We start from the raw sequence: 24367 nt of genomic DNA on the forward strand, positions 1-24367 counted from the left end.
TTGTGTCTGATTGGAAGGCCAGACCAGGGGTGGCATAATACATGCTGCAGCCCCTGGGAGGCCTAGGGTACACCTATGCCCTGGGTACCTAGGGTACCCTGTACAGGGTCCAATAAGGTGATCCTTACCAATTGGTTATGTACCTAGGGTACAAGGAGTCCATTTTACAGAGAGAGCAGACAGCCTGAGACCCTGAATGGCAGGATCTCAGGCCAACTAAGTCGAAAAACCAGCTAGACACTAGGCAAAAAGTTGGGGGTAACCATAGTCAGATATCCACCTTCCTACAGAACCCCCCCCCAAACGAAAGGAGATAAGGCTGGCCTTGACAAGGTAAGCCTCTATTGCCTGAGTGGCCATATAAGGAAGAACCAGCACTGGCATGGTTACCCCCTGTCTCATGGTCCACTAAGCAATCCCTCATCCTAAAGATATCATAGGGTCTCCACCATAGGGAATCTCTACCTTTGGTGTGTCTTTGCAAAGTAAAAGGCTGGTGTTGAGATGGAGTACTGAAGTGAGTGTCCCCAAAGTGAGGCCTCAGCTTCATCCAATCATCCTCCACCATGGATGCCTTTCTTTCTCTAACTGAGTTGCACTGTGCTCTCAGGGTCAGCCTCTGGCTACCTAAAGCTGGAGGCTGGGTCCCTTTTGTGGGCTTACTGGAGGGACAGGTCAGGTTTGGGGCCCTAAGGTCCCATGTTTGCCTGTGCCCAACAGAATCCCTCTGGGGGAGGTCCCTAACTACCTGTGAAGGGGATCCCTCAGGAATGTTTTTACCCATCACCTGGCTAGGGCAACTAACCAGGCAATCCTCATTCTTTTGAAGGGGGGGTTCTTGTGGACAGGGGCCCTCTTGGGGTCCACTGGCCTCCCTGACCTCTGCAGCCCTGGGCTGACTGAGGCAGGGTAGAGAGAGGCAGGCTACCTGCACCAGACTGGGTCCCACCTTGGAAGGGGCCACTGACATCAGAGGCTCTGCCAGGCCAGGCCTGGCTACCTCTGGGGCAGTTCCTTCACAAGGGGTGAGGTCAGATCCCTGAGGAGGCTGACCTTTTCCTAATGTCTGGGGAGAGGGAGACTTTTCTTCCTCCCCACTACTCTCTGTTTGTGTGGAGTGATCCATAGTTTCAGGCTTCACTACACCTATATCAGTCTGAGTGTGGGCTGAGACCATTACAGCCTTGCCAACCTTTTCAGGAAGGCACTCAGTTTGTGTTTGAGCTGTGACTGTCACAGCTCTGCCAATTTCTACAGGGAAGTCTGTCTGTGCCTGGGCTGTGGCTACCACTGCCCTTCCAACCTTTTCAGGGAGGAAAGCTACTTGGACAGGGGTTGTGACTGGCACAACCCCACTACCCTTTTTGGAAAGGCCTACCATTTTAGAATGGGTGTCTTGTTCAACTCCAGCCCAAGCTGAGAGTTCTAAGTCATTCCCCAGCAAGCAGTCCACAGGCAAGGTTGGAGACACTGCCACCCTTTTAGGGCCAGTGACACCTCCCCAGCTGAGACATACCTCTGCCATGGGATGACTGTTCTGGTTGCCATCAATGTTAGTTACCTGGTATGAGAAACCAGGCAAAAGCTGCTCAGAGGGAACTAGCCTATGGGCCACCATAGTGATGCTAGCTCCAGTGTCTCTGTAGGCCTCAGCTTTTCTACCATTGATGTAGGGTTCCTGTCTGTACCTACCCAAAGTGTTGGGACAGGCAGTGAAGTTGGCAAACCCCATGCCACCATCACAGACAAGAGTAGCTGCTGCAGGGGAATTGGCTAAGCCAGGATCCCCCTGTGTTCCCCAAGAAAACCCAACCAAATTTTTGGGGGCACTCCCACCACCTGGGGGATTACTGCTGACAGTAATAGGTGGTGTGACAGGAGTAGTTGGAGGAACAGTTTTGTTTTTAGCCTGTGGACAACTGCTGTCAGTTTTCCAATGCCCAGGTGTTTTACACACATGGCAGTAAGGCTTTTTAACTGTGGTAGAGGAGGGAGCTTGGGACCCACCACACTGTGTGGAGTTTTGGGGCCCTGAGGAAGATTTCTCTTTTGCTTTATCCCCACCCTTCTCTTGAGGCTTGGTGGTATCTTTCTTTTGGTCACCACCCTGATTTTTAGGCCTAATCCTGGTCCTGACCCATTTATCTGCCCTCTTTCCCAATTCTTGGGGAGAGGTCAAATCTGAGTCTACCAGGTGTTGATGGAGAAGCTGGTTCTGACAATTACTAAGGATCTGCTCCCTCATAATCAAGTTGTACAATCCTGTATAGTCCTGCACCTTGCTGCCTTTTAACCAACCTTCCAAAGCCTTAGTAGCACAATCCACAAAATCAGACCAGTCCTGTGTCTGTGTCTTCTGGGTGTCTCTGAACAACAACCTATATTGCTCAGTGGTTAAGCCAAACCCATCTATCAGAGCACTCTTCAGGACTTTGTAATTGTTTGCATCCTCATCACTGACTGTGAGGAGCTTGTCTCTACCTTTGTCAGAAAAGGAGAGCCACAAGATAGCTGCCCACTGACTTTGGGGTACCTGCTGTACTTTGCAGGCCCTCTCCAAAGCAGTCATCCATTTGTGGATGTCATCCCCATTCTGATATGGGGGGGACTATCTTGCTTAGGTTTCTATGGTCATAAGACCTATCCCTATCTCTAGGGATGTTGCTGCCACCAGTGGGTTCTGACCCACACAATTTTTGCTCTCTGGCCAGAGCAAGCTTCTCTTTGGCAAGGGCAATTTCTTCCCTCTGAATCCTCAGATTAGCTTCCCTCATTCTGGCTTTATGCTCCTTTCTCTCAGGTGAAGTCATTCCCCTGTGAGAGGAAGCATTAGAGATGCTAGAGACATGGGAGTGGATGGATTCCCCTGAAGGGGATCTGTCCCTCCTGTTTCTCTGTGAATGCCTACTTGTGGGTCTGTATGGGGGGACCCCATGCAAACTCCCATGTAAGCTTAAGTTAGCCTGGCTAAGTCTCCTTACTTGGCTCTGGCTGTCTACCTCTTCCTCTGAAGTCCCATCTGACTCATCTGTGGTGGGTAGACCCTTATCTACAGCTATGGCACCATCCCTGGCAGCTCTTTCAGCATCATAGGCCTCCAGAAGCTCCACTAGCTGTCTAAGGGTAGGGTTTGCACCCTGTTTTATTCCTCTGGAGGTACACAATTGTCTCATCTCCTGGAATGTGAATGCATCATACCTAGAGGGAACCTGTCTAGGATTCTCCTCTCCTGAGGGAGCATCAGTGTGATCTCCATCCAGGGGCATGATTCTAGTGAGGGTGTGGTGTGTGCACCTACCTACACTAGTTGTATCTACTAAACCTCTCTAGTAGTTGTAGTCAGGGTGTGTTACTCCCTTCACCCTACAACTACTAAGTCCAGTAGGACTTAAGTATTATAAACTATGTTATATGTACCTAGACAATATCTGTGTGATCTTCCAATTTAGTATCTCAAGATTACAATGGTATTACAACAGCAAGCTCAGATCCCAACCGCTGCTCACCAATGTGAGAAGTTGGCCTGATGTATGATGTCACTAGTTATAGTGTACACCTTATATCAGTCCAAATACCCTTATGGTGATTGGTTGTCAAGTCAACCTTATAGACCAGCTATCCTAGTGGTAGCATGGACAAGAGCAGTCTTAGGCTAAACTCTGAATGGCATGTGAAGCCAGCTGTGATACCATATATAATCCCTTGAATACCAAATGAAAGGACACCACAACAGATATATATATAAAATAAAGTGTATTTATTCTAAGCAAACCCTCAGCACTCTGAGTTTAGAGGTAAGTACAACACAGTCTTATTAATGCATACAGTAAGTCACACAGGTAAGTAATACAGTTAGGCCCTAGGGGCCACGCAAACCATATACTAAATAAGTGGTATAAGAACCACTGTCACGGAATTAGAATAGGCCTAGGCCTAGGGAATCGCTGGGGCTACACTACACTAGCGTCAGTTAGGAAGTGGGAGGCCCACGGGATTCGTGTGCAGAGTGGAAACACTCACGCGTAATGCGTAAAAGTCAATAGCAATGTTACAGTTTAGAAATAGATAGATTTAGGACACTTCCGGAGTAGCTAGGAAGTTGAGACTTGAAAACTAGACACTAGGATAGTCACTATCCTGATGAGCACCGGAGTACCCAAATTACCTAGCCCACAGGCTGCGTGTGCATAGGGGTGAAGATGCGTCGTTTTCGTCGTCGACTCCTATGGATGCCTGAAGAAAGATGCTGACAGGCAGTCAGGAGAGAGTGTCCGGTGGATCCCAAGCCTGGGATCAAGAAGAGAAGAAACCTGCAAGCAGAGGGGACAGAGTCAAGGTCACTAGCCAGTGACCACGTGGAACCAGGAAGGAACCAGGCGATGTCGTGAAGAGTTGCAGGGGAAGGTGAAGCTTGTCGCTGCAGCCAGGAGGACCAGGAAGCGTCGAGGACGACCAGGACCAGGAGGCGAGCTGTCCCACGAAGGCTCTTGCTGTCGGCGGCGTCGAAGTTGGACTAGGACTCACCAAGCCTTGGCAAGCGGAACCCACGAAGAACAAGGGACTTGCTTCTGGTGCAGACCAGGAAGGTCTGGGGTGCTTCTTCTTTGCAGGGAAGCGGGAGCCAGTCTGGAGGAGCCAAACCAGCGCAGAAGATTTCAGGGAGCGTCGTCACAAAGGCCACTAGCCAGCGGGCAAGCAACCGGACAGACGCGGCAAGCAGGAAAATGCTGAAGGGCCCCACGCAGGACTCGTGGAGTGTGGGGGGCTGGTCTTCGGTGCAGATGGTGCTTGGGGTTGGGGCTTCTCAATCCCCGGTGCACAACTTCGAGGGTACCTCAGAAGCTGCGCTGTAAGTTACTAGCCACTTTTCCCAGGTAGCCGGTCCCACGTCGCTCGTCGCCTCCACGGATCTCAGCTCTGCTGCAGATGTGGATGAGGGTCGGAGAAGTCTGGAAATCAAGGCTCTGGTCGGGCTCTGCAATCGGTTCCTCGTCGAACGTTTCACAAAGCAAAGGGTAGTCACTTGATGGTGCCTGTTTGCACAGGGTAGCCACTCCTTGGCTACAAGGGAGATTCTTCAGTCTTCTTCTTTCGTCGAATGTCGAAGGTCCAGAGTTTCTGTTCAGTTTTGCAGGTTCAGGATAATCTAATCTCTTGAGGCCCAACTCCCACTCTTATACTAATCTGGGGGGCTGGGATACCTGCTAGGTCACGCCTTATGGGTGGGACCTGGGAGGGGGTGGTTACACCCACATCCCTTTGTCCAGTTTCGCGCCAGAGCTGGGGCTGGAGTGCCCCAGCGCCGGTTTGAACTGGACTATGCAAGGAACACCTTGTGTGCCCCAGGCATGTCTCATTCCTTTCAGCCCACCCTGCCCCAATACACTAAAGGCTGTCTGGGGAGGTGCTAGCACCTCCCCAAGCAGGAAACCTATTGTCCAGGCCTCCCTGGCTGGGATCACTCCCAGCTGCAGGAGGTCAGACTTGTGTCTGTGGCAGCAGCATCCATTTTGTGATGCTGAGGCTTTGGTTAGAGATAAACAGCAAAGTATGATTTTAACATGTCTCTCCCTCTAGAAGGGGGGAATAATATCCTCATCACCAGAAATGGTATGGGGGTATTATTCCAAAGTGTTAGACACCTTACACGACATGTTTTGATACAGCCCAACCATAGTTACCATAACCGTTTAAGATTATAAGGCACTTTAAGAGTATATGGTAGGCTATATCATAGAACAGCTATAAGGACATGGTTCCGAAAGCTGCAGACAGGCTCAGCTCATGCTAGAGCACCATCTCACATGTTACCAAGCACTCTGCCTCCAGGATTGTTAAGGCCTGCCATAGGAGTGACTGATAGGTACACATGTGTCTATATAAGGTAGGTATAGGAATACTACACCTAAGCAAGGGGTGATTACACGACCTTGCCCCAGCTGAGTGATCAGCCAGTTGTGTCTGATTGGAAGGCCAGACCAGGGGTGGCATAATACATGCTGCAGCCCCTGGGAGGCCTAGGGTACACCTATGCCCTGGGTACCTAGGGTACCCTGTACAGGGTCCAATAAGGTGATCCTTACCAATTGGTTATGTACCTAGGGTACATGGAGTCCATTTTACAGAGAGAGCAGACAGCCTGAGACCCTGAATGGCAGGATCTCAGGCCAACTAAGTCGAAAAACCAGCTAGACACTAGGCAAAAAGTTGGGGGTAACCATAGTCAGATATCCACCTTCCTACAGAACCCCCCCCCCAAACGAAAGGAGATAAGGCTGGCCTTGACAAGGTAAGCCTCTATTGCCTGAGTGGCCATATAAGGAAGAACCAGCACTGGCATGGTTACCCCCTGTCTCATGGTCCACTAAGCAATCCCTCATCCTAAAGATATCATAGGGTCTCCACCATAGGGAATCTCTACCTTTGGTGTGTCTTTGCAAAGTAAAAGGCTGGTGTTGAGATGGAGTACTGAAGTGAGTGTCCCCAAAGTGAGGCCTCAGCTTCATCCAATCATCCTCCACCATGGATGCCTTTCTTTCTCTAACTGAGTTGCACTGTGCTCTCAGGGTCAGCCTCTGGCTACCTAAAGCTGGAGGCTGGGTCCCTTTTGTGGGCTTACTGGAGGGACAGGTCAGGTTTGGGGCCCTAAGGTCCCATGTTTGCCTGTGCCCAACAGAATCCCTCTGGGGGAGGTCCCTAACTACCTGTGAAGGGGATCCCTCAGGAATGTTTTTACCCATCACCTGGCTAGGGCAACTAACCAGGCAATCCTCATTCTTTTGAAGGGGGGGTTCTTGTCTACAGGGGCCCTCTTGGGGTCCACTGGCCTCCCTGACCTCTGCAGCCCTGGGCTGACTGAGGCAGGGTAGAGAGAGGCAGGCTACCTGCACCAGACTGGGTCCCACCTTGGAAGGGGCCACTGACATCAGAGGCTCTGCCAGGCCAGGCCTGGCTACCTCTGGGGCAGTTCCTTCACAAGGGGTGAGGTCAGATCCCTGAGGAGGCTGACCTTTTCCTAATGTCTGGGGAGAGGGAGACTTTTCTTCCTCCCCACTACTCTCTGTTTGTGTGGAGTGATCCATAGTTTCAGGCTTCACTACACCTATATCAGTCTGAGTGTGGGCTGAGACCATTACAGCCTTGCCAACCTTTTCAGGAAGGCACTCAGTTTGTGTTTGAGCTGTGACTGTCACAGCTCTGCCAATTTCTACAGGGAAGTCTGTCTGTGCCTGGGCTGTGGCTACCACTGCCCTTCCAACCTTTTCAGGGAGGAAAGCTACTTGGACAGGGGTTGTGACTGGCACAACCCCACTACCCTTTTTGGAAAGGCCTACCATTTTAGAATGGGTGTCTTGTTCAACTCCAGCCCAAGCTGAGAGTTCTAAGTCATTCCCCAGCAAGCAGTCCACAGGCAAGGTTGGAGACACTGCCACCCTTTTAGGGCCAGTGACACCTCCCCAGCTGAGACATACCTCTGCCATGGGATGACTGTTCTGGTTGCCATCAATGTTAGTTACCTGGTATGAGAAACCAGGCAAAAGCTGCTCAGAGGGAACTAGCCTATGGGCCACCATAGTGATGCTAGCTCCAGTGTCTCTGTAGGCCTCAGCTTTTCTACCATTGATGTAGGGTTCCTGTCTGTACCTACCCAAAGTGTTGGGACAGGCAGTGAAGTTGGCAAACCCCATGCCACCATCACAGACAAGAGTAGCTGCTGCAGGGGAATTGGCTAAGCCAGGATCCCCCTGTGTTCCCCAAGAAAACCCAACCAAATTTTTGGGGGCACTCCCACCACCTGGGGGATTACTGCTGACAGTAATAGGTGGTGTGACAGGAGTAGTTGGAGGAACAGTTTTGTTTTTAGCCTGTGGACAACTGCTGTCAGTTTTCCAATGCCCAGGTGTTTTACACACATGGCAGTAAGGCTTTTTAACTGTGGTAGAGGAGGGAGCTTGGGACCCACCACACTGTGTGGAGTTTTGGGGCCCTGAGGAAGATTTCTCTTTTGCTTTATCCCCACCCTTCTCTTGAGGCTTGGAGGTATCTTTCTTTTGGTCACCACCCTGATATTTAGGCCTAATCCTGGTCCTGACCCATTTATCTGCCCTCTTTCCCAATTCTTGGGGAGAGGTCAAATCTGAGTCTACCAGGTGTTGATGGAGAAGCTGGTTCTGACAATTACTAAGGATCTGCTCCCTCATAATCAAGTTGTACAATCCTGTATAGTCCTGCACCTTGCTGCCTTTTAACCAACCTTCCAAAGCCTTAGTAGCACAATCCACAAAATCAGACCAGTCCTGTGTCTGTGTCTTCTGGGTGTCTCTGAACAACAACCTATATTGCTCAGTGGTTAAGCCAAACCCATCTATCAGAGCACTCTTCAGGACTTTGTAATTGTTTGCATCCTCATCACTGACTGTGAGGAGCTTGTCTCTACCTTTGTCAGAAAAGGAGAGCCACAAGATAGCTGCCCACTGACTTTGGGGTACCTGCTGTACTTTGCAGGCCCTCTCCAAAGCAGTCATCCATTTGTGGATGTCATCCCCATTCTGATATGGGGGGACTATCTTGCTTAGGTTTCTATGGTCATAAGACCTATCCCTATCTCTAGGGATGTTGCTGCCACCAGTGGGTTCTGACCCACACAATTTTTGCTCTCTGGCCAGAGCAAGCTTCTCTTTGGCAAGGGCAATTTCTTCCCTCTGAATCCTCAGATTAGCTTCCCTCATTCTGGCTTTATGCTCCTTTCTCTCAGGTGAAGTCATTCCCCTGTGAGAGGAAGCATTAGAGATGCTAGAGACATGGGAGTGGATGGATTCCCCTGAAGGGGATCTGTCCCTCCTGTTTCTCTGTGAATGCCTACTTGTGGGTCTGTATGGGGGGACCCCATGCAAACTCCCATGTAAGCTTAAGTTAGCCTGGCTAAGTCTCCTTACTTGGCTCTGGCTGTCTACCTCTTCCTCTGAAGTCCCATCTGACTCATCTGTGGTGGGTAGACCCTTATCTACAGCTATGGCACCATCCCTGGCAGCTCTTTCAGCATCATAGGCCTCCAGAAGCTCCACTAGCTGTCTAAGGGTAGGGTTTGCACCCTGTTTTATTCCTCTGGAGGTACACAATTGTCTCATCTCCTGGAATGTGAATGCATCATACCTAGAGGGAACCTGTCTAGGATTCTCCTCTCCTGAGGGAGCATCAGTGTGATCTCCATCCAGGGGCATGATTCTAGTGAGGGTGTGGTGTGTGCACCTACCTACACTAGTTGTATCTACTAAACCTCTCTAGTAGTTGTAGTCAGGGTGTGTTACTCCCTTCACCCTACAACTACTAAGTCCAGTAGGACTTAAGTATTATAAACTATGTTATATGTACCTAGACAATATCTGTGTGATCTTCCAATTTAGTATCTCAAGATTACAATGGTATTACAACAGCAAGCTCAGATCCCAACCGCTGCTCACCAATGTGAGAAGTTGGCCTGATGTATGATGTCACTAGTTATAGTGTACACCTTATATCAGTCCAAATACCCTTATGGTGATTGGTTGTCAAGTCAACCTTATAGACCAGCTATCCTAGTGGTAGCATGGACAAGAGCAGTCTTAGGCTAAACTCTGAATGGCATGTGAAGCCAGCTGTGATACCATATATAATCCCTTGAATACCAAATGAAAGGACACCACAACAGATATATATATAAAATAAAGTGTATTTATTCTAAGCAAACCCTCAGCACTCTTTATGAGTTTAGAGGTAAGTACAACACAGTCTTATTAATGCATACAGTAAGTCACACAGGTAAGTAATACAGTTAGGCCCTAGGGGCCACGCAAACCATATACTAAATAAGTGGTATAAGAACCACTGTCACGGAATTAGAATAGGCCTAGGCCTAGGGAATCGCTGGGGCTACACTACACTAGCGTCAGTTAGGAAGTGGGAGGCCCACGGGATTCGTGTGCAGAGTGGAAACACTCACGCGTAATGCGTAAAAGTCAATAGCAATGTTACAGTTTAGAAATAGATAGATTTAGGACACTTCCGGAGTAGCTAGGAAGTTGAGACTTGAAAACTAGACACTAGGATAGTCACTATCCTGATGAGCACCGGAGTACCCAAATTACCTAGCCCACAGGCTGCGGGTGCATAGGGGTGAAGATGCGTCGTTTTCGTCGTCGACTCCTATGGATGCCTGAAGAAAGATGCTGACAGGCAGTCAGGAGAGAGTGTCCGGTGGATCCCAAGCCTGGGATCAAGAAGAGAAGAAACCTGCAAGCAGAGGGGACAGAGTCAAGGTCACTAGCCAGTGACCACGTGGAACCAGGAAGGAACCAGGCGATGTCGTGAAGAGTTGCAGGGGAAGGTGAAGCTTGTCGCTGCAGCCAGGAGGACCAGGAAGCGTCGAGGACGACCAGGACCAGGAGGCGAGCTGTCCCACGAAGGCTCTTGCTGTCGGCGGCGTCGAAGTTGGACTAGGACTCACCAAGCCTTGGCAAGCGGAACCCACGAAGAACAAGGGACTTGCTTCTGGTGCAGACCAGGAAGGTCTGGGGTGCTTCTTCTTTGCAGGGAAGCGGGAGCCAGTCTGGAGGAGCCAAACCAGCGCAGAAGATTTCAGGGAGCGTCGTCACAAAGGCCACTAGCCAGCGGGCAAGCAACCGGACAGACGCGGCAAGCAGGAAAATGCTGAAGGGCCCCACGCAGGACTCGTGGAGTGTGGGGGGCTGGTCTTCGGTGCAGATGGTGCTTGGGGTTGGGGCTTCTCAATCCCCGGTGCACAACTTCGAGGGTACCTCAGAAGCTGCGCTGTAAGTTACTAGCCACTTTTCCCAGGTAGCCGGTCCCACGTCGCTCGTCGCCTCCACGGATCTCAGCTCTGCTGCAGATGTGGATGAGGGTCGGAGAAGTCTGGAAATCAAGGCTCTGGTCGGGCTCTGCAATCGGTTCCTCGTCGAACGTTTCACAAAGCAAAGGGTAGTCACTTGATGGTGCCTGTTTGCACAGGGTAGCCACTCCTTGGCTACAAGGGAGATTCTTCAGTCTTCTTCTTTCGTCGAATGTCGAAGGTCCAGAGTTTCTGTTCAGTTTTGCAGGTTCAGGATAATCTAATCTCTTGAGGCCCAACTCCCACTCTTATACTAATCTGGGGGGCTGGGATACCTGCTAGGTCACGCCTTATGGGTGGGACCTGGGAGGGGGTGGTTACACCCACATCCCTTTGTCCAGTTTCGCGCCAGAGCTGGGGCTGGAGTGCCCCAGCGCCGGTTTGAACTGGACTATGCAAGGAACACCTTGTGTGCCCCAGGCATGTCTCATTCCTTTCAGCCCACCCTGCCCCAATACACTAAAGGCTGTCTGGGGAGGTGCTAGCACCTCCCCAAGCAGGAAACCTATTGTCCAGGCCTCCCTGGCTGGGATCACTCCCAGCTGCAGGAGGTCAGACTTGTGTCTGTGGCAGCAGCATCCATTTTGTGATGCTGAGGCTTTGGTTAGAGATAAACAGCAAAGTATGATTTTAACATGTCTCTCCCTCTAGAAGGGGGGAATAATATCCTCATCACCAGAAATGGTATGGGGGTATTATTCCAAAGTGTTAGACACCTTACACGACATGTTTTGATACAGCCCAACCATAGTTACCATAACCGTTTAAGATTATAAGGCACTTTAAGAGTATATGGTAGGCTATATCATAGAACAGCTATAAGGACATGGTTCCGAAAGCTGCAGACAGGCTCAGCTCATGCTAGAGCACCATCTCACATGTTACCAAGCACTCTGCCTCCAGGATTGTTAAGGCCTGCCATAGGAGTGACTGATAGGTACACATGTGTCTATATAAGGTAGGTATAGGAATACTACACCTAAGCAAGGGGTGATTACACGACCTTGCCCCTTTCTGAGTGATCAGCCAGTTGTGTCTGATTGGAAGGCCAGACCAGGGGTGGCATAATACATGCTGCAGCCCCTGGGAGGCCTAGGGTACACCTATGCCCTGGGTACCTAGGGTACCCTGTACAGGGTCCAATAAGGTGATCCTTACCAATTGGTTATGTACCTAGGGTACATGGAGTCCATTTTACAGAGAGAGCAGACAGCCTGAGACCCTGAATGGCAGGATCTCAGGCCAACTAAGTCGAAAAACCAGCTAGACACTAGGCAAAAAGTTGGGGGTAACCATAGTCAGATATCCACCTTCCTACAGGAACACGCCTGATTAATGACGTATCCAATCAGCCCATGAGGAGATGATGTGTCTTGAAGTTCTGATTGGATCAGCTATGAGGACCGAGCACATGAACTTTTGCTTGAAATATGGCATACAAGTGGGAGGAGTGCCTCATTTTGCTCATTTTTTCTGAGGGCCAGGCCCAGTTTCTGTGCTGGGCACAGAGAGGAGAGAGAAGGAGGGGCTGCATCTGTGGGGGCTATTTTGCAGCCCGAGACAGAGATACAGACTAGCACAGCGAGGCAGAGAGAGCTGAAAGGATCAGAACAGTGTAGATTTTAGGTGCTAAACTTAAAATGTCATGCTTTAACTAACTGCTTTTGAATAGATGCATTTGCCCTATGCATTTATTTCTATTTATGGGAGATTTTGCCATTATTAATTATTGATTAACCTTGCAAGACTTAATCTTTTTCTTAGAAACTCTTTAAGAGTTTTGAATGACAGTTTGCGCCACATTTCCCTTCCTATATGTGATGCTTATATGTAGACTGTAATATGTTCTGTACTAATGCTATTTTTCAATTCTGTAAACGGATGGATATTTGACCAATGAATAAAGAGTCCGAGAACCTTAACTTTTGACTTAAAAATAAAACCCTTTAAAATAACTCACCACTCATTATTGCCTTAAATATTGTTTGCATTTAATTTTCATAATTATGTAAAGTCTCCTGTTTGGTGAAACACGGTCATCAAAAGGTCCATCATTTCACCCTTTACAGCGGTAAACAATAGGTAATGAGGTTTTGAATAGGGAAATTACCAGGTAATTATCACTGGATCAAACACATGACCACTGTGGGCACTCAAACCACGAACAGGCCATGTTATATATGCTCACTGATACCTCACGCTGTAGGTGCACATAGAATTTACTTACCCCAAGAAATCCAACTGCCTCATCCACATGCATCACTGTAGGATTAGTGCAAAGATACAAACCAGTAGATTAGAACCACATAAAGCAGTAGTAAACATCTCCCGGTATGAGGCCTATCTCACAGCACTGTACCTTTTTACTGAACATAGCGGCATTCAAACAGAGTTAGACAGAATGCGCAGATAGGAGAGGACACGGTTTGGCCCAGAGACTTTGGATAAAAGAGGTTCTTAGAGGTAGCAAAACCGCGCTTCAGTGTGCAAATGAGTCCGCCTGCTTCTCTCTGTGGTCTCCGGATGGCCTTTAATGTATTTGAGGCTACCTTTTACAATGACAAATGGATCCCTGGTATGGAATTCCAGTAGAGGGCCATCCACCTTGATAACGCTAGGGGAAATGAGTTCTATGGGAGGGAGTTGAGCTCTAGCACGGACACTCATGACGGGAAATCTGGGATACCGAAATAAACAAGTACACTTGGTTGGAAGGGAAGGGGCAACCCCTAATTCTACAGAAACTTACACAGTATTCTTTGTATTTCAGAGGCAAAGGGATGATACGGCTGGGGACCAATGTCAACTGAAGCGGTGTTGCAAATATCAGACCTGCAATGGGGCACCTCCATGCAAATTAATTTTTACTGGCATTGTGGTAACTTTGCCTATGGCTCGGGGCTTCTGCTCCCTCATAACCATACACACCCGACCCTGGTCATCCCTTGAGAAGATCGGTCTGAGTTGTTAAAACAAACGCACAAGAAAACAACTCTGTTGCATCAGGCTTGAAGAAGACTGCTGATTATTTTGGTTGGGCTCAGTACAAGGACTTTCCGGAAGAATTCAGACTGTTCACGGCCACTCAAATCAATGCAGTAGGGTCCATACCCTTGTTCAAACAAAAGCAAATGTCCGCTAGTCATAAATGACCAGGTGGGAAATGTTAAGAATGATTAATAACCATGAGCTCGGGCTTAATGCTATCAGGTTAGAACTGAGAGCCATACGCCTCATGGTGATGCAACACTGGTATGTGTTGAGCCTGTTGACTGTGATGGAGGGAGGGCTCTGTGCTAAGATTGGTGCTTTCTGTTGTACTTTTATTCCTGGGAATTATCCTGATAATGGAACTCTCGCTCTTGCCATCCAAGCACTGCATCGTCTACAAACAGACATGGAGGAGGGGTGTGCCCCTGAGCAGGACTGGTTTCATAGTCTCCTCGCCTGGCTCCCCTTATGGATGACAAGGCTCTGCACATTGCTGCTTCCGGTTGTCATGGTTGTACTATTACTGTGTGGTGTCCTGCAGGTTTCCTGTTGTAAAAACGCAGTCCGCAAAGTAGGTAGTATGCAAATATCTAGGGATACCACAGAACAGCCACACACATCATTTCAAATAATCGGACCGTCATGACGTATGGGGAAAATTATGTTGTTGCATTCTCAACTAGAGGTGGGTGGTGCGGAGATCGATAAATACGATAGCAATGCACACACTGATGTGTGCACGCACAGCAGCGGTAATACCAGTAAATGCAATATCGATTTACGCTGTAATCTATGCCTGCATAGTGATAGCAATACCAGTAAATCCAATGTTGATGTACACCGTAACTTATGCATGCATGATTACGTCAATAACAGTGAAAATAATGTTGATGTAACAACTGTACGTATAATAATGACAATATTGGTAAATATGATATCAATAACCGCCATGTTACATGTGAACGCACTCACAAACTTATATATTTGCTGTAGGATTCATCCAAGATAACCTCCCCATCAACTCCAAGTCAGAAAAACGTGGTCAGACTGCAACCTAACCCCACACCTACTGATTGACCGGTCACAGGCAAGGTTACACTTAGCCCAAAGACAAACGCGCACCCAGGGAAAACCACAGATAGATAGTCACACCACAAACAGGACAGAGGAGGTTGGTCTCAATAAAACACGTTTGGCCAAAGGCACACATATCCAAAATACCACAACGTTAGGTGACATATGTAGTTAGGAGCACTCAATCAGAACACAAGATGTACACCAATCGTGGTAATCATGTGCTCACCACACCGGGCATCTGGACACGTACACACAGGCCAAAATTAGCTCTCCCCGAGGTCAAGAGCCCTCTGTGTCCCCCTTATCAGATGGTTATATTTGTTGTTTATGATTGACTAGGATGCTTTTTAAAGAATGTTGGTGTTTAATTGTACCCACAAAATGTATATATGTGCGACCAAACCTTCTGTAGTCCAAGTTTCTTCAGACATGCCTCTGTCGATACTCACCTGGCCGCTGCGTTTAATTTAACCAACTTGTTCCTATTTTGCCAAACGATTCTTGTCTTTTCATTTATTTAAGGTAAATTCATATTCGAGCAACAGCAGTACTGGACCTTTCCAAGCATTTGTTCTCCAAAGCATTGATTTCATTCAGTTTCATGCCATGCACAAAGATGTTACTAGTATTTAATGGTTTCAGGTGAGCAGGGCATGCAATGGGAAGATGAGCATGAAGCATTCCCCGTATTCCACAGCTAAGGCTCAACAGCAGGCAAATAATACGAAAGGGCAGGTTCTATGGCTTAATGTTTACTTACACCAACACCACAGCTAGCAATCAGGGCAACAACCCATTGCGTCCTATCCACATTTTATCTTACTCTCGCAGAGGGAGCTGTGAGCCACACAAGGTGTACAGCCATGAAAAAATAGACCCCTCTTCTCAAGCTACATATAGAATTAGGTTGAGGCATTCCATTAATTGAACTGTTTTGTACGTTGCTATATCTCACTACTCAAGTGGAAAATTGCCTATCCTTGTTGTGCCTGGAAGGGTAAGCTAGGATAATGTTGAGCTGCAACTAAATATGGAAGCTCAACATAATTGTCCTATAAATAAAACTAGGACTTATTACCTATTATCTATTTTACAGTTTTGTGGATGATATTTTAGGTACTACCAAACAACCGCATTACATACTCAAACTGAGGATGATGCAAGTCTCAGGCCTGTTGGAGTACAATGATGTTTCAATCCTTGATTTAAAGACTACATTAACTACAATGGAGTCTAGTTCAATAATAGTCTTCTGGCCAGAAAGCCCAATGAACTTTTAAAAACTCCATGTTCACCTGAAATAATTAACCCCCTCCACAAAAACGTAAACATGGTTTCTACAGTTTTGTTCATTTGGGTACATGCTCTTCAATAAATTGGTCTCCAATATTCATAAATCACCATTCATAAGCAGAGGCGTAGTTAGAGCTTGTGGCGCCCGGTTTGCTGGGGAAAAAGGACGGCAAGCACTTGAAAGGCAAGACAGAAAGAGAGGGAATAATAGGAAGAGTGGGGGGGGGGGGGGGGACAGCTGCCCAAAAAAAAAAAAAAGAAGGACATTGCCAGAGTCCTATTTCTTCTCTGCCCATCCCCGAACGTCCACGAAAGCAAGCCGAGCCTTATCTGAATGCCTTTGTCCTCCCCCAAAATAGTGCCGCCTGGGGCGGACCGCCCCCACCGCCCCCCCTTAGCTACGCCACTGTTCATAAGGCAGAGATTGCAGCAATGCTTTAATAGTGAACAATGAAGCGCTCAATTTTTCAAAATGCCTTGACCCGTTGTATTTTAAACATACTTCTTACTTTACTGGTGGTACAATTGTGTCTTACAGTAAAACATTGCCATTTGGTTTACTTATTTCTACACTAAATATGGGTCTAACTCTCCCCGACCAATAAATGCCGCTGTTGTGAAAGGCTACCACTGCAGAACATCACAGACCTGCTCTTATTGTCTCAATTGCCCATTTTTTCTGCTGCTGTGCCTCTGCCCTGAGTGAACATGATGTGAAAGGCATTGAACAGGTTGGTTTATGAGCTAGGACTGCCCCACCATAAAGGACAAAATAAATGTTAAATACATTTCATTCAGGACAAACATGTAGCAGGGGTGGAAGAGATGACTGGGCATGCTGGAGAAACCATGCACAACTGTCAGGGCCACTCTGGGACAACTTACGGGGTCTGTGTCCTTCAAAAGTCTCAAATGGACCAAAAAACATCTGCGTCTTGGAGCTCTCTGCAAAGTAAGTTAAAGTTCTCAGGTTTATTCCATAGGAACAATAACAGATCAGGGACAATCAAGATGGTCATTCTGAACCTAATGTTTACAGCAAGGATGTGAGAAAACCATGAAAAACATTTCAATTTTAGGGTTTTATTGCTTCAACTTACCTCATTCAACGTTTATCCATCTGGATGATACACTTCAAAAAGCGCAAAGAGGTGAATCTGCAACACCTTATAGGCCAGAAAGAGTCAGCTCCCCAACTTCATACAGCTCCCTGTGTGTAACCTGCAAACCCCTGGTCTTACCCGGTATTGTTCAAGGCACAAAGCCGTATTGACAAAAGCGAGCATGAGGACTTGGGCAAAACTAATAAAAGGTCCTTCTGGGTGCTTGTTTGGTTTTGCTCAGGTAGGATAAGCAGCATAGGTTTCTGAAAAACAAGCACTGGCAAAGCTAACAGGTCCTGCCTTTGAGAGCAATTGGCTATACAAAAAATTGAAACACTGGTGGGATGAGCAACACTTTAAGGGCCAGGGAGCCAAGCAAGATAGTGGGCTGGTGGAGGGCCAAGGTGCGGGGGAAGCAACATGGTGGGTGGAAGTCAAATGGGGTGATGGAAGCAACACTGAGGGGAGACAGAAGCAACACAGGGCGGGGAAAGGGAGGAGAAGCAATAGGTAACAGAGTAAGAGGACGTGGTGAGCAACTAAGAGAGGGAGTGGGGAGGAGGAGCCACAGATGAGGCAGCTACATGGAGCAGACACTGGAGAAGCACATGGGTGAGCAAGCTAGTAGGGAAAGTACCAGGGGCACTGGAACAAGCAACAGGCGAGAGACATCTAGCACTCAGGAAGTAGTAGGCAACCCAGAGTGAGATGGGGGAGGGGGGGCACATTAGAGAGATGACTGAAAAACACATGTACTCTCGCTGAGTGCTCTAGAAAACGGAAAAAAGTAGGTCCTAGAAAGTGAGCAGTGAAAATACACACGAAAACTGACAATGCCCTGGGGTGAGGCAGGCACAAGATGGACAAGGAAAGCCATGGAGTAAGAAACAAGCAAATAAGAGAAACAATGGTAAGCAATAGGTGGGTTGCAACACCTTGCATATTGTTGATAAGCCCACACAACAAACAGCAAATGCACTGTCTGGCAGGTTCAACCTTTAAAATGAACTCCAGGAAAAGTGAAAATATTGTATCTGGTGCCATCATGTGATCTAACCACAAAGGCTGCTTCATTATTATAAACGGAAGGCTTACTCCCAGGTAAAAAAAAAAATATATATATATATATATATATATTAACCATGGAAAGCCTGGAGCATAATGCTCCCTCTGCCCACTGCCCCAGCCCGTAATGTTCCTCACTCAAAGTCTTCGACCTTTCAACCGTCGTCAGTATACATCAGTAAGATGGAGATTATTACTCAGCACTTTTATGAACTGGAAGAACTAGCCTTATTTACCCAGAACCACAATTCTAATGGGTTCTAAATGAATGACCGAGTATTCCCCTTTTAGCAGTTGCTTCAATCAGGGTAGCAGGTTCAAGGTATATGGGCATGATCCAGGAGTTTGTGTGGGGTTAAAAATTAGGACACTTCAGATTCTATTTAATATTAATGCCAAGGTGGTTCTTAATTTACTAAAAAAAAATTTTTTTTTTAGTTACATGTAAGTAAGCATATCTCACACACTAACAAAGATGAATACTCAAAACTATTTCATAACACCAGAAAGCCTCTTCCATAATAATGTACCTAATATCAACATGTGTCGACAACAATGGCTGCTTCTGTTCTGATGTTAATTAATCTGAATATATATTAAAGGATTGAGAACAACTAACTGAAAGCCTCTTTATGATAGTTAAAATAATTTTGTTATGAACTTTCTTTCTAAATAATACATTTTTGACTACGTTTATTACCTGCTAGTGCCACCAATTTATTGTCTTGTAAATGTTTGAAGTACAACATAGGGCTACATGGTGTATGCTTGAGGGACACAATACCGATCAGTTTTCACACAAGCCAAAATATTACGAAGGAAATTGCAACAGTTCAGTAATAATGACTACATTCAGCTGATGAGAAGAGCCAACTGATCAGGGAACAAAGACCGGCAGTTACAATCTCTGCTGAACATCAGAGATGACCAGAACAAACACCACACAGAACAAGGAGGCTCTGGACCAAGCTGTCTCATCCTTATTCGTTGTGCTAGTCTCCTGGGAAACTTGCCCTGGGTGCCCGTCCGTTTTGGGGCAGTTGATAGACCATCCCACACAGGTCCACTCAGCAGGGCTCTGGTCGTCATCCAAGGAAGTCTACTATCTTTTGTCTCGCCACCACTTTTAGGAAGGTGTCTCCACAGCTCTTGCAGATGAAGACCCAGTCTGAAGGGAGAGTAGCAATCCAACAGGGTTTCTACTCCTGGTTGTGTTCTTTTCTTGCGTTAGTGCAGCGGGCCTCCACAATTGTCAAGTCAAAGAATGAACAAAGTATTAGCTGAGGAGGCCTGTACTTATCTGCCTCTAGTGGCCATTCCCTCAACATTAGCACCCAGCTGAGATGCCTTATAGCAGGCAAAACAAGAGTACCACCAGTGCACTCAAATGATTGTCATACTCACGTGGGGAAAACAAATAAGGATGCCCAGAACACTTACAAGGTCTGGACAGCACAGGTTTAACAAGCTATGCAGAGATGTTTGGTTCCAACACTTGCACTTTTGTACACAGAATTGCAACAATTAAATCACTAACATGATGTTTCCCAATAATACAAGTGAATAACAAAAGACAATATATCACTTCTTTTAACGTCTTCAACAAGGGCATTCAAATCTCGAATAAAGGCAAGGCTCTCTGCTCTCAGGCTCACAATATGACAGAAAATGTAACCACTATGAGAAATGTAATTGGGCAGTATGACAACCATAATGAACCAACACTTAGTCTAAAAATGGACCCACTGCATCTTTACACACATTTTACAACAAAGGCAGATAAACCTAGAGAGAAATTAATAGATTTCATAGAATATTCTAAAGGACAGCGAGCTAGACAATAGTCACCTATCAGGTGGTCTTGTACAATACATTCTTCCCACAGATTTTCAGAGGCACATCTATCAAGAAATGAAGTGCACTAATCAGAAATAGATTCAAGCATTGGCAGTACTGCTTTAAAGCTGGTCCACCAAAAAACAATGACCCAGGCTCAACGCTGTCATTGAGGGATGCGCAGGTTTAAATATGCAGGTACTAAAATCAGAGTTTTAAAACAAAAGTTACAAAGAAATAATGAAAGCTGTTGTACTTTTGAGAGGGAAGGAAATCATACCCCAAATAGAGCTGATGTGGAAATACGGAACATATGTTTACAAGGATAGAATCAGGTCTGTCCAAACCTTTTTGAAGAAAGACACACAATCCCCTGATTTTTCACCCCATTCCTTAATCCCTCCAACTCCTAACAAACCACATGCCACTTGTAGTTGACACATCAGTATGCAGACTCTCACATTCCTCTCCCTGCAGACCATTTCTCTGCCTGCACCGCACCATGGGAATAGGCACGGTGGGAGAAGTACACTGGGAAAAAAAGAGAATCACCCTCATAATTTAAATAATAAAAACAAAAACAAAAAAATTAAAATAAGGACACCGGTCCAAGGATGACACACAAAAACAGTAAAAGTGCAGCTCAAAAAACAAATTATAAAAATACGCAGAGTGAGGGGAAGCCAAGCTCCAGGAGTGAGTGTGGAAAAGCATTGTGAAAAGTCCTATAGCCCACATATCATAAATGACTCAAACACCACTGAAGTTGTTTCTTTCAACGCACAAGCAGACCTCTCACTTTTGCTATGTTTTCAAATATTAGCACAGCTGTTAAAAGGCGCCATGTCACAAAGGTGACGACCAACCAGTTGTTGTGTTACGGCTAAGAGGACTAGGTTAGCACTTTTAGGCCAGGTTGGAAGAAGCGACAGTCTCATGTCCCAAAGCTCCTCTTGTCACTTGAGGAAAACCAAAACTACTGAATATCCCTGCTGACAGTGGTCCGACTGATAACTATGCAATACTCAGTAAAGAAGTGCGCTGTGCGATAGAGTAACCTGTTTCTTAGAGGCTATGAATAGTAGTTGGGAGGTTATTAGACTTCATGTTCACATAACTTTCATGCAACCAATCACTGTTAAAACAGGATTCTGAAAGTGCTTTACAAGCAAAGACAATCACATGGCTTAGTTATAGTGTGATGTCATGAGTTGAAAGCCCCAAACGAGCTACTTAGAACAATGATGCAGAAAGAGCAGTCCTGAAAATCAAAGGATAACTGTGGCTAGAGTTTTTGATGGTTTCCGTTTATTATTGTCTTACGTTTTTAGAATGGCATGTTGGATATATGACTATTCTGACAAGGCGTCTGCTCCTTGCCAACTCATGCCAGAGAACAGCTAACAGCAATGAAACGTTAGCATTCGTTTCCCTGAACATTCACATAAATGGAGTCTTAAAACGCTGCTGTGAATTATTTTACATTTCGATCTTTCACAAATCCTTGGTAGACAGATTGAAAGAGATAATGTGCCTTTTTGAACTACTTTATTGCACATGTTTGTTTATTCTTTTATGCCCTGTTTGGCAAGAGTGAAAAAGGAACACACATCAGAAATTAAGGGGTAACAGGTCATTTGTTAAATAATTATGTTCTATTATCCGTTTCAGAAATTAGACTCAATTTTCAGACATGGCTTAACCGCCCCTTTATTTCTTGCTCCAATACAAATAATGTAATAAGTAATAAGAATAATAACATTACAAATGTGGATATTTTTGTTACAGGGTAAATTTGGCAAACAATGCATCTGCTGGAACCTATTTACATTTTTGTTAAAAATGGACTAAACTTTCTCAACTAAAAAATTGAAACGCATTCAGATCAGGGAATATTTTTTTTTGTTTTACATTCTCGGTCTTGTAACCCGAAACATAACATTTTCTTTTGACAGTAAAATTACTTATAAACAGCAGTACATATTATGAACATATTACAGTATAATATAACATACAATTTTATGGGCCAGAAAAAAATATAAATTGCACATTAAGCAGCACAACTGATGAAAAGAAGTTTTACACTCTGAGACAATTACATAAGTTCAGTCAGTCCGGTTTGAAAGCCAATGCCCCAACAAAATTAAATAAGTCTTTCATCCATCTGAGGTAGATAATGTCAGAGCCAACCTTAAAGTGGAAATTCTATGACATGTGATTTTAAGAGCATAAGGAAAAGGAAACAAATATCTACATTACTCATATGATCATGGTTCGCATTCTCGTCAGCTTTCCCGTGTTTTACTGCACAACCGCTCTTGCATAGGACAGCAAATATTGGCTGTGAAGCCAGTCAAGAAAGCCCATTGATGGCACCAGTAAATGTCTTGTAATGTGGTCATCGAGGTACGAGAGTGTCAGAGACGTTGTTAAAGGAGACAAAGATGTGCTTTGAGAGTGCTGAGAAAGCCAGTTGATGGAACTGCAGAAGTCTGTTCTCTGTACTGGGGATGTATGCAGACTGTGCCTGGAAAGTCCTGCGATTGCCACTTCTTCAGGACGAGTTTTCCCATATAGAAGGTTAGGTTTGTTAAGGTTTGTGTCATATCCATCATCTCCTCCGAGCTCGCATGTTAAAAGGTAGATCCCAATCGACTACTCGATAAAAGAGAAAAGGAAGCTTCCTTCACATAACCCTGGTCAGGAGAGGGGTGATGAGCAGTGCCAAATGCAATTAGAAGGCTGGTGGAGGGGTGGGTAGTCTGCCGCATACAGCTGATCAGACAACACTTATTTTGCTGATATGAAACTATACTTAAGGCAGTCTGCAAATATGCTTCAATGTGCAAACTGTAAAAGATACTTGATATCCCTACTGTGGTTCTTTCTGCCAATTGGGTACAATGGAGTCTCCACATACTTCCAATATCCGAAGGTATATATTTGTTAAAAGTGTAGGAAAGAAGAAGCTTTGTTTCTTTAGTATGGACCATCAACACTCAAAGGAACATTCTTGTTAGTACCCATGAGGCTAGAAAAAGCCCCTTTTAAGGAAGAAGGTAGAAGAGCGAGACACACGAGGTTAAAACAAAGATACCACAATTCACCAAACATATGCAGAAAGCCCCACCTACACCACACAAAACGTGAGCAACAAGAGACTCAGGACACCATCATCGATCACAAATTTGGCATTTGGTTCATCTAGTCCTTACAGGGTTTGTTTTGGCAGCTACCTTACAAGAGGCTGAGACGTAACAATCGCCTCAAACTATCAGTTAAAATCCTTCGATCACAACCACTATTTCATCACTTTCAAGAACTATTATTTTATCACCCTTCTATTTAATAATCTTTTCATCACCTTGCACTCAGCGCTTTACCCTCCTACCATCAAAATATTGTTTTATCCATTTCCACATCCGTCATTGTATTATCTTTACCCATCATTGCATCATCTTTAAAAAAACATCCACTGCTTACCTTCTGTACAAACTAAGTATTTCTTTACCCCCTTATATACAAACATTGCTTTACCTATTTTCATGTAACTTTTTTTTGCCCTCTCCCTCACAAGCCATAACTATCACTTTCCCAACAATTAACATTTGATCTCCCTTACCGCCAACCATCATTTGATCCCTAACCATCAAAGTATTGTTTTAGATACACCTTCGCTTAACCACCACTTTATCGGCGTACACCATCTACCCACCTGTTTATACTTGCTACACTCACTGTCAATTATCTGCTTACCCATAATCAGTCATTGTATTCTTCCCACACTGTTACCACTTCAGTAGCCAAGTAACATTGAGATGGGATCAAATGACCTGGAAGAGGGAGCCTGACTATTTGTCCAAAATGTTTGCGATCTCTATACGTTCTGCCTTAAGTTGGAAATGTATCAATATGAAACTCTGGCTATAAGTAAGAGCTTCACTGAGCTCTCACTGGAAGAAAAAAGTTACCTATCTGTGGTAACGATATTTCTGATAGATTCTCTATCTACCTGCAGATTTCTCACCTGTAGAACAAGCCCCTCCCGTCAGACTGGATCCGGAAACTTCAAAGCAACAGGGTCACTCATAGAGGGTGCTGGACGCAGTTTGCTTCA

The 24367-nt window shown here is 45.9% G+C and overlaps 1 protein-coding gene across 18 annotated transcripts in view; it reads right to left on the reverse strand.

Annotated features, from left to right (window-relative positions):
- Window positions 1-24367, reverse strand: part of HSPG2 (heparan sulfate proteoglycan 2) — a 903404-nt gene that overhangs the window by 320707 nt on the left and 558330 nt on the right. For 16 of the 18 annotated variants that reach the window (XM_085608925.1, XM_085608919.1, XM_085608917.1 and 13 more), the window contains one exon: window positions 17132-17191. The exons of the other annotated variants lie outside the window; for them this stretch is intronic. In XM_085608925.1, the coding sequence (XP_085465051.1) occupies window positions 17132-17191 (60 nt within the window). The remainder of the gene's footprint in view (window positions 1-17131; window positions 17192-24367) is intronic. 18 annotated transcript variants of the gene reach the window in all.

The sequence above is a fragment of the Triturus cristatus genome, chromosome 1_2, assembly GCF_964204655.1.
Source record: "Triturus cristatus chromosome 1_2, aTriCri1.1, whole genome shotgun sequence".
Lineage (NCBI taxonomy): Eukaryota > Metazoa > Chordata > Amphibia > Caudata > Salamandridae > Triturus > Triturus cristatus.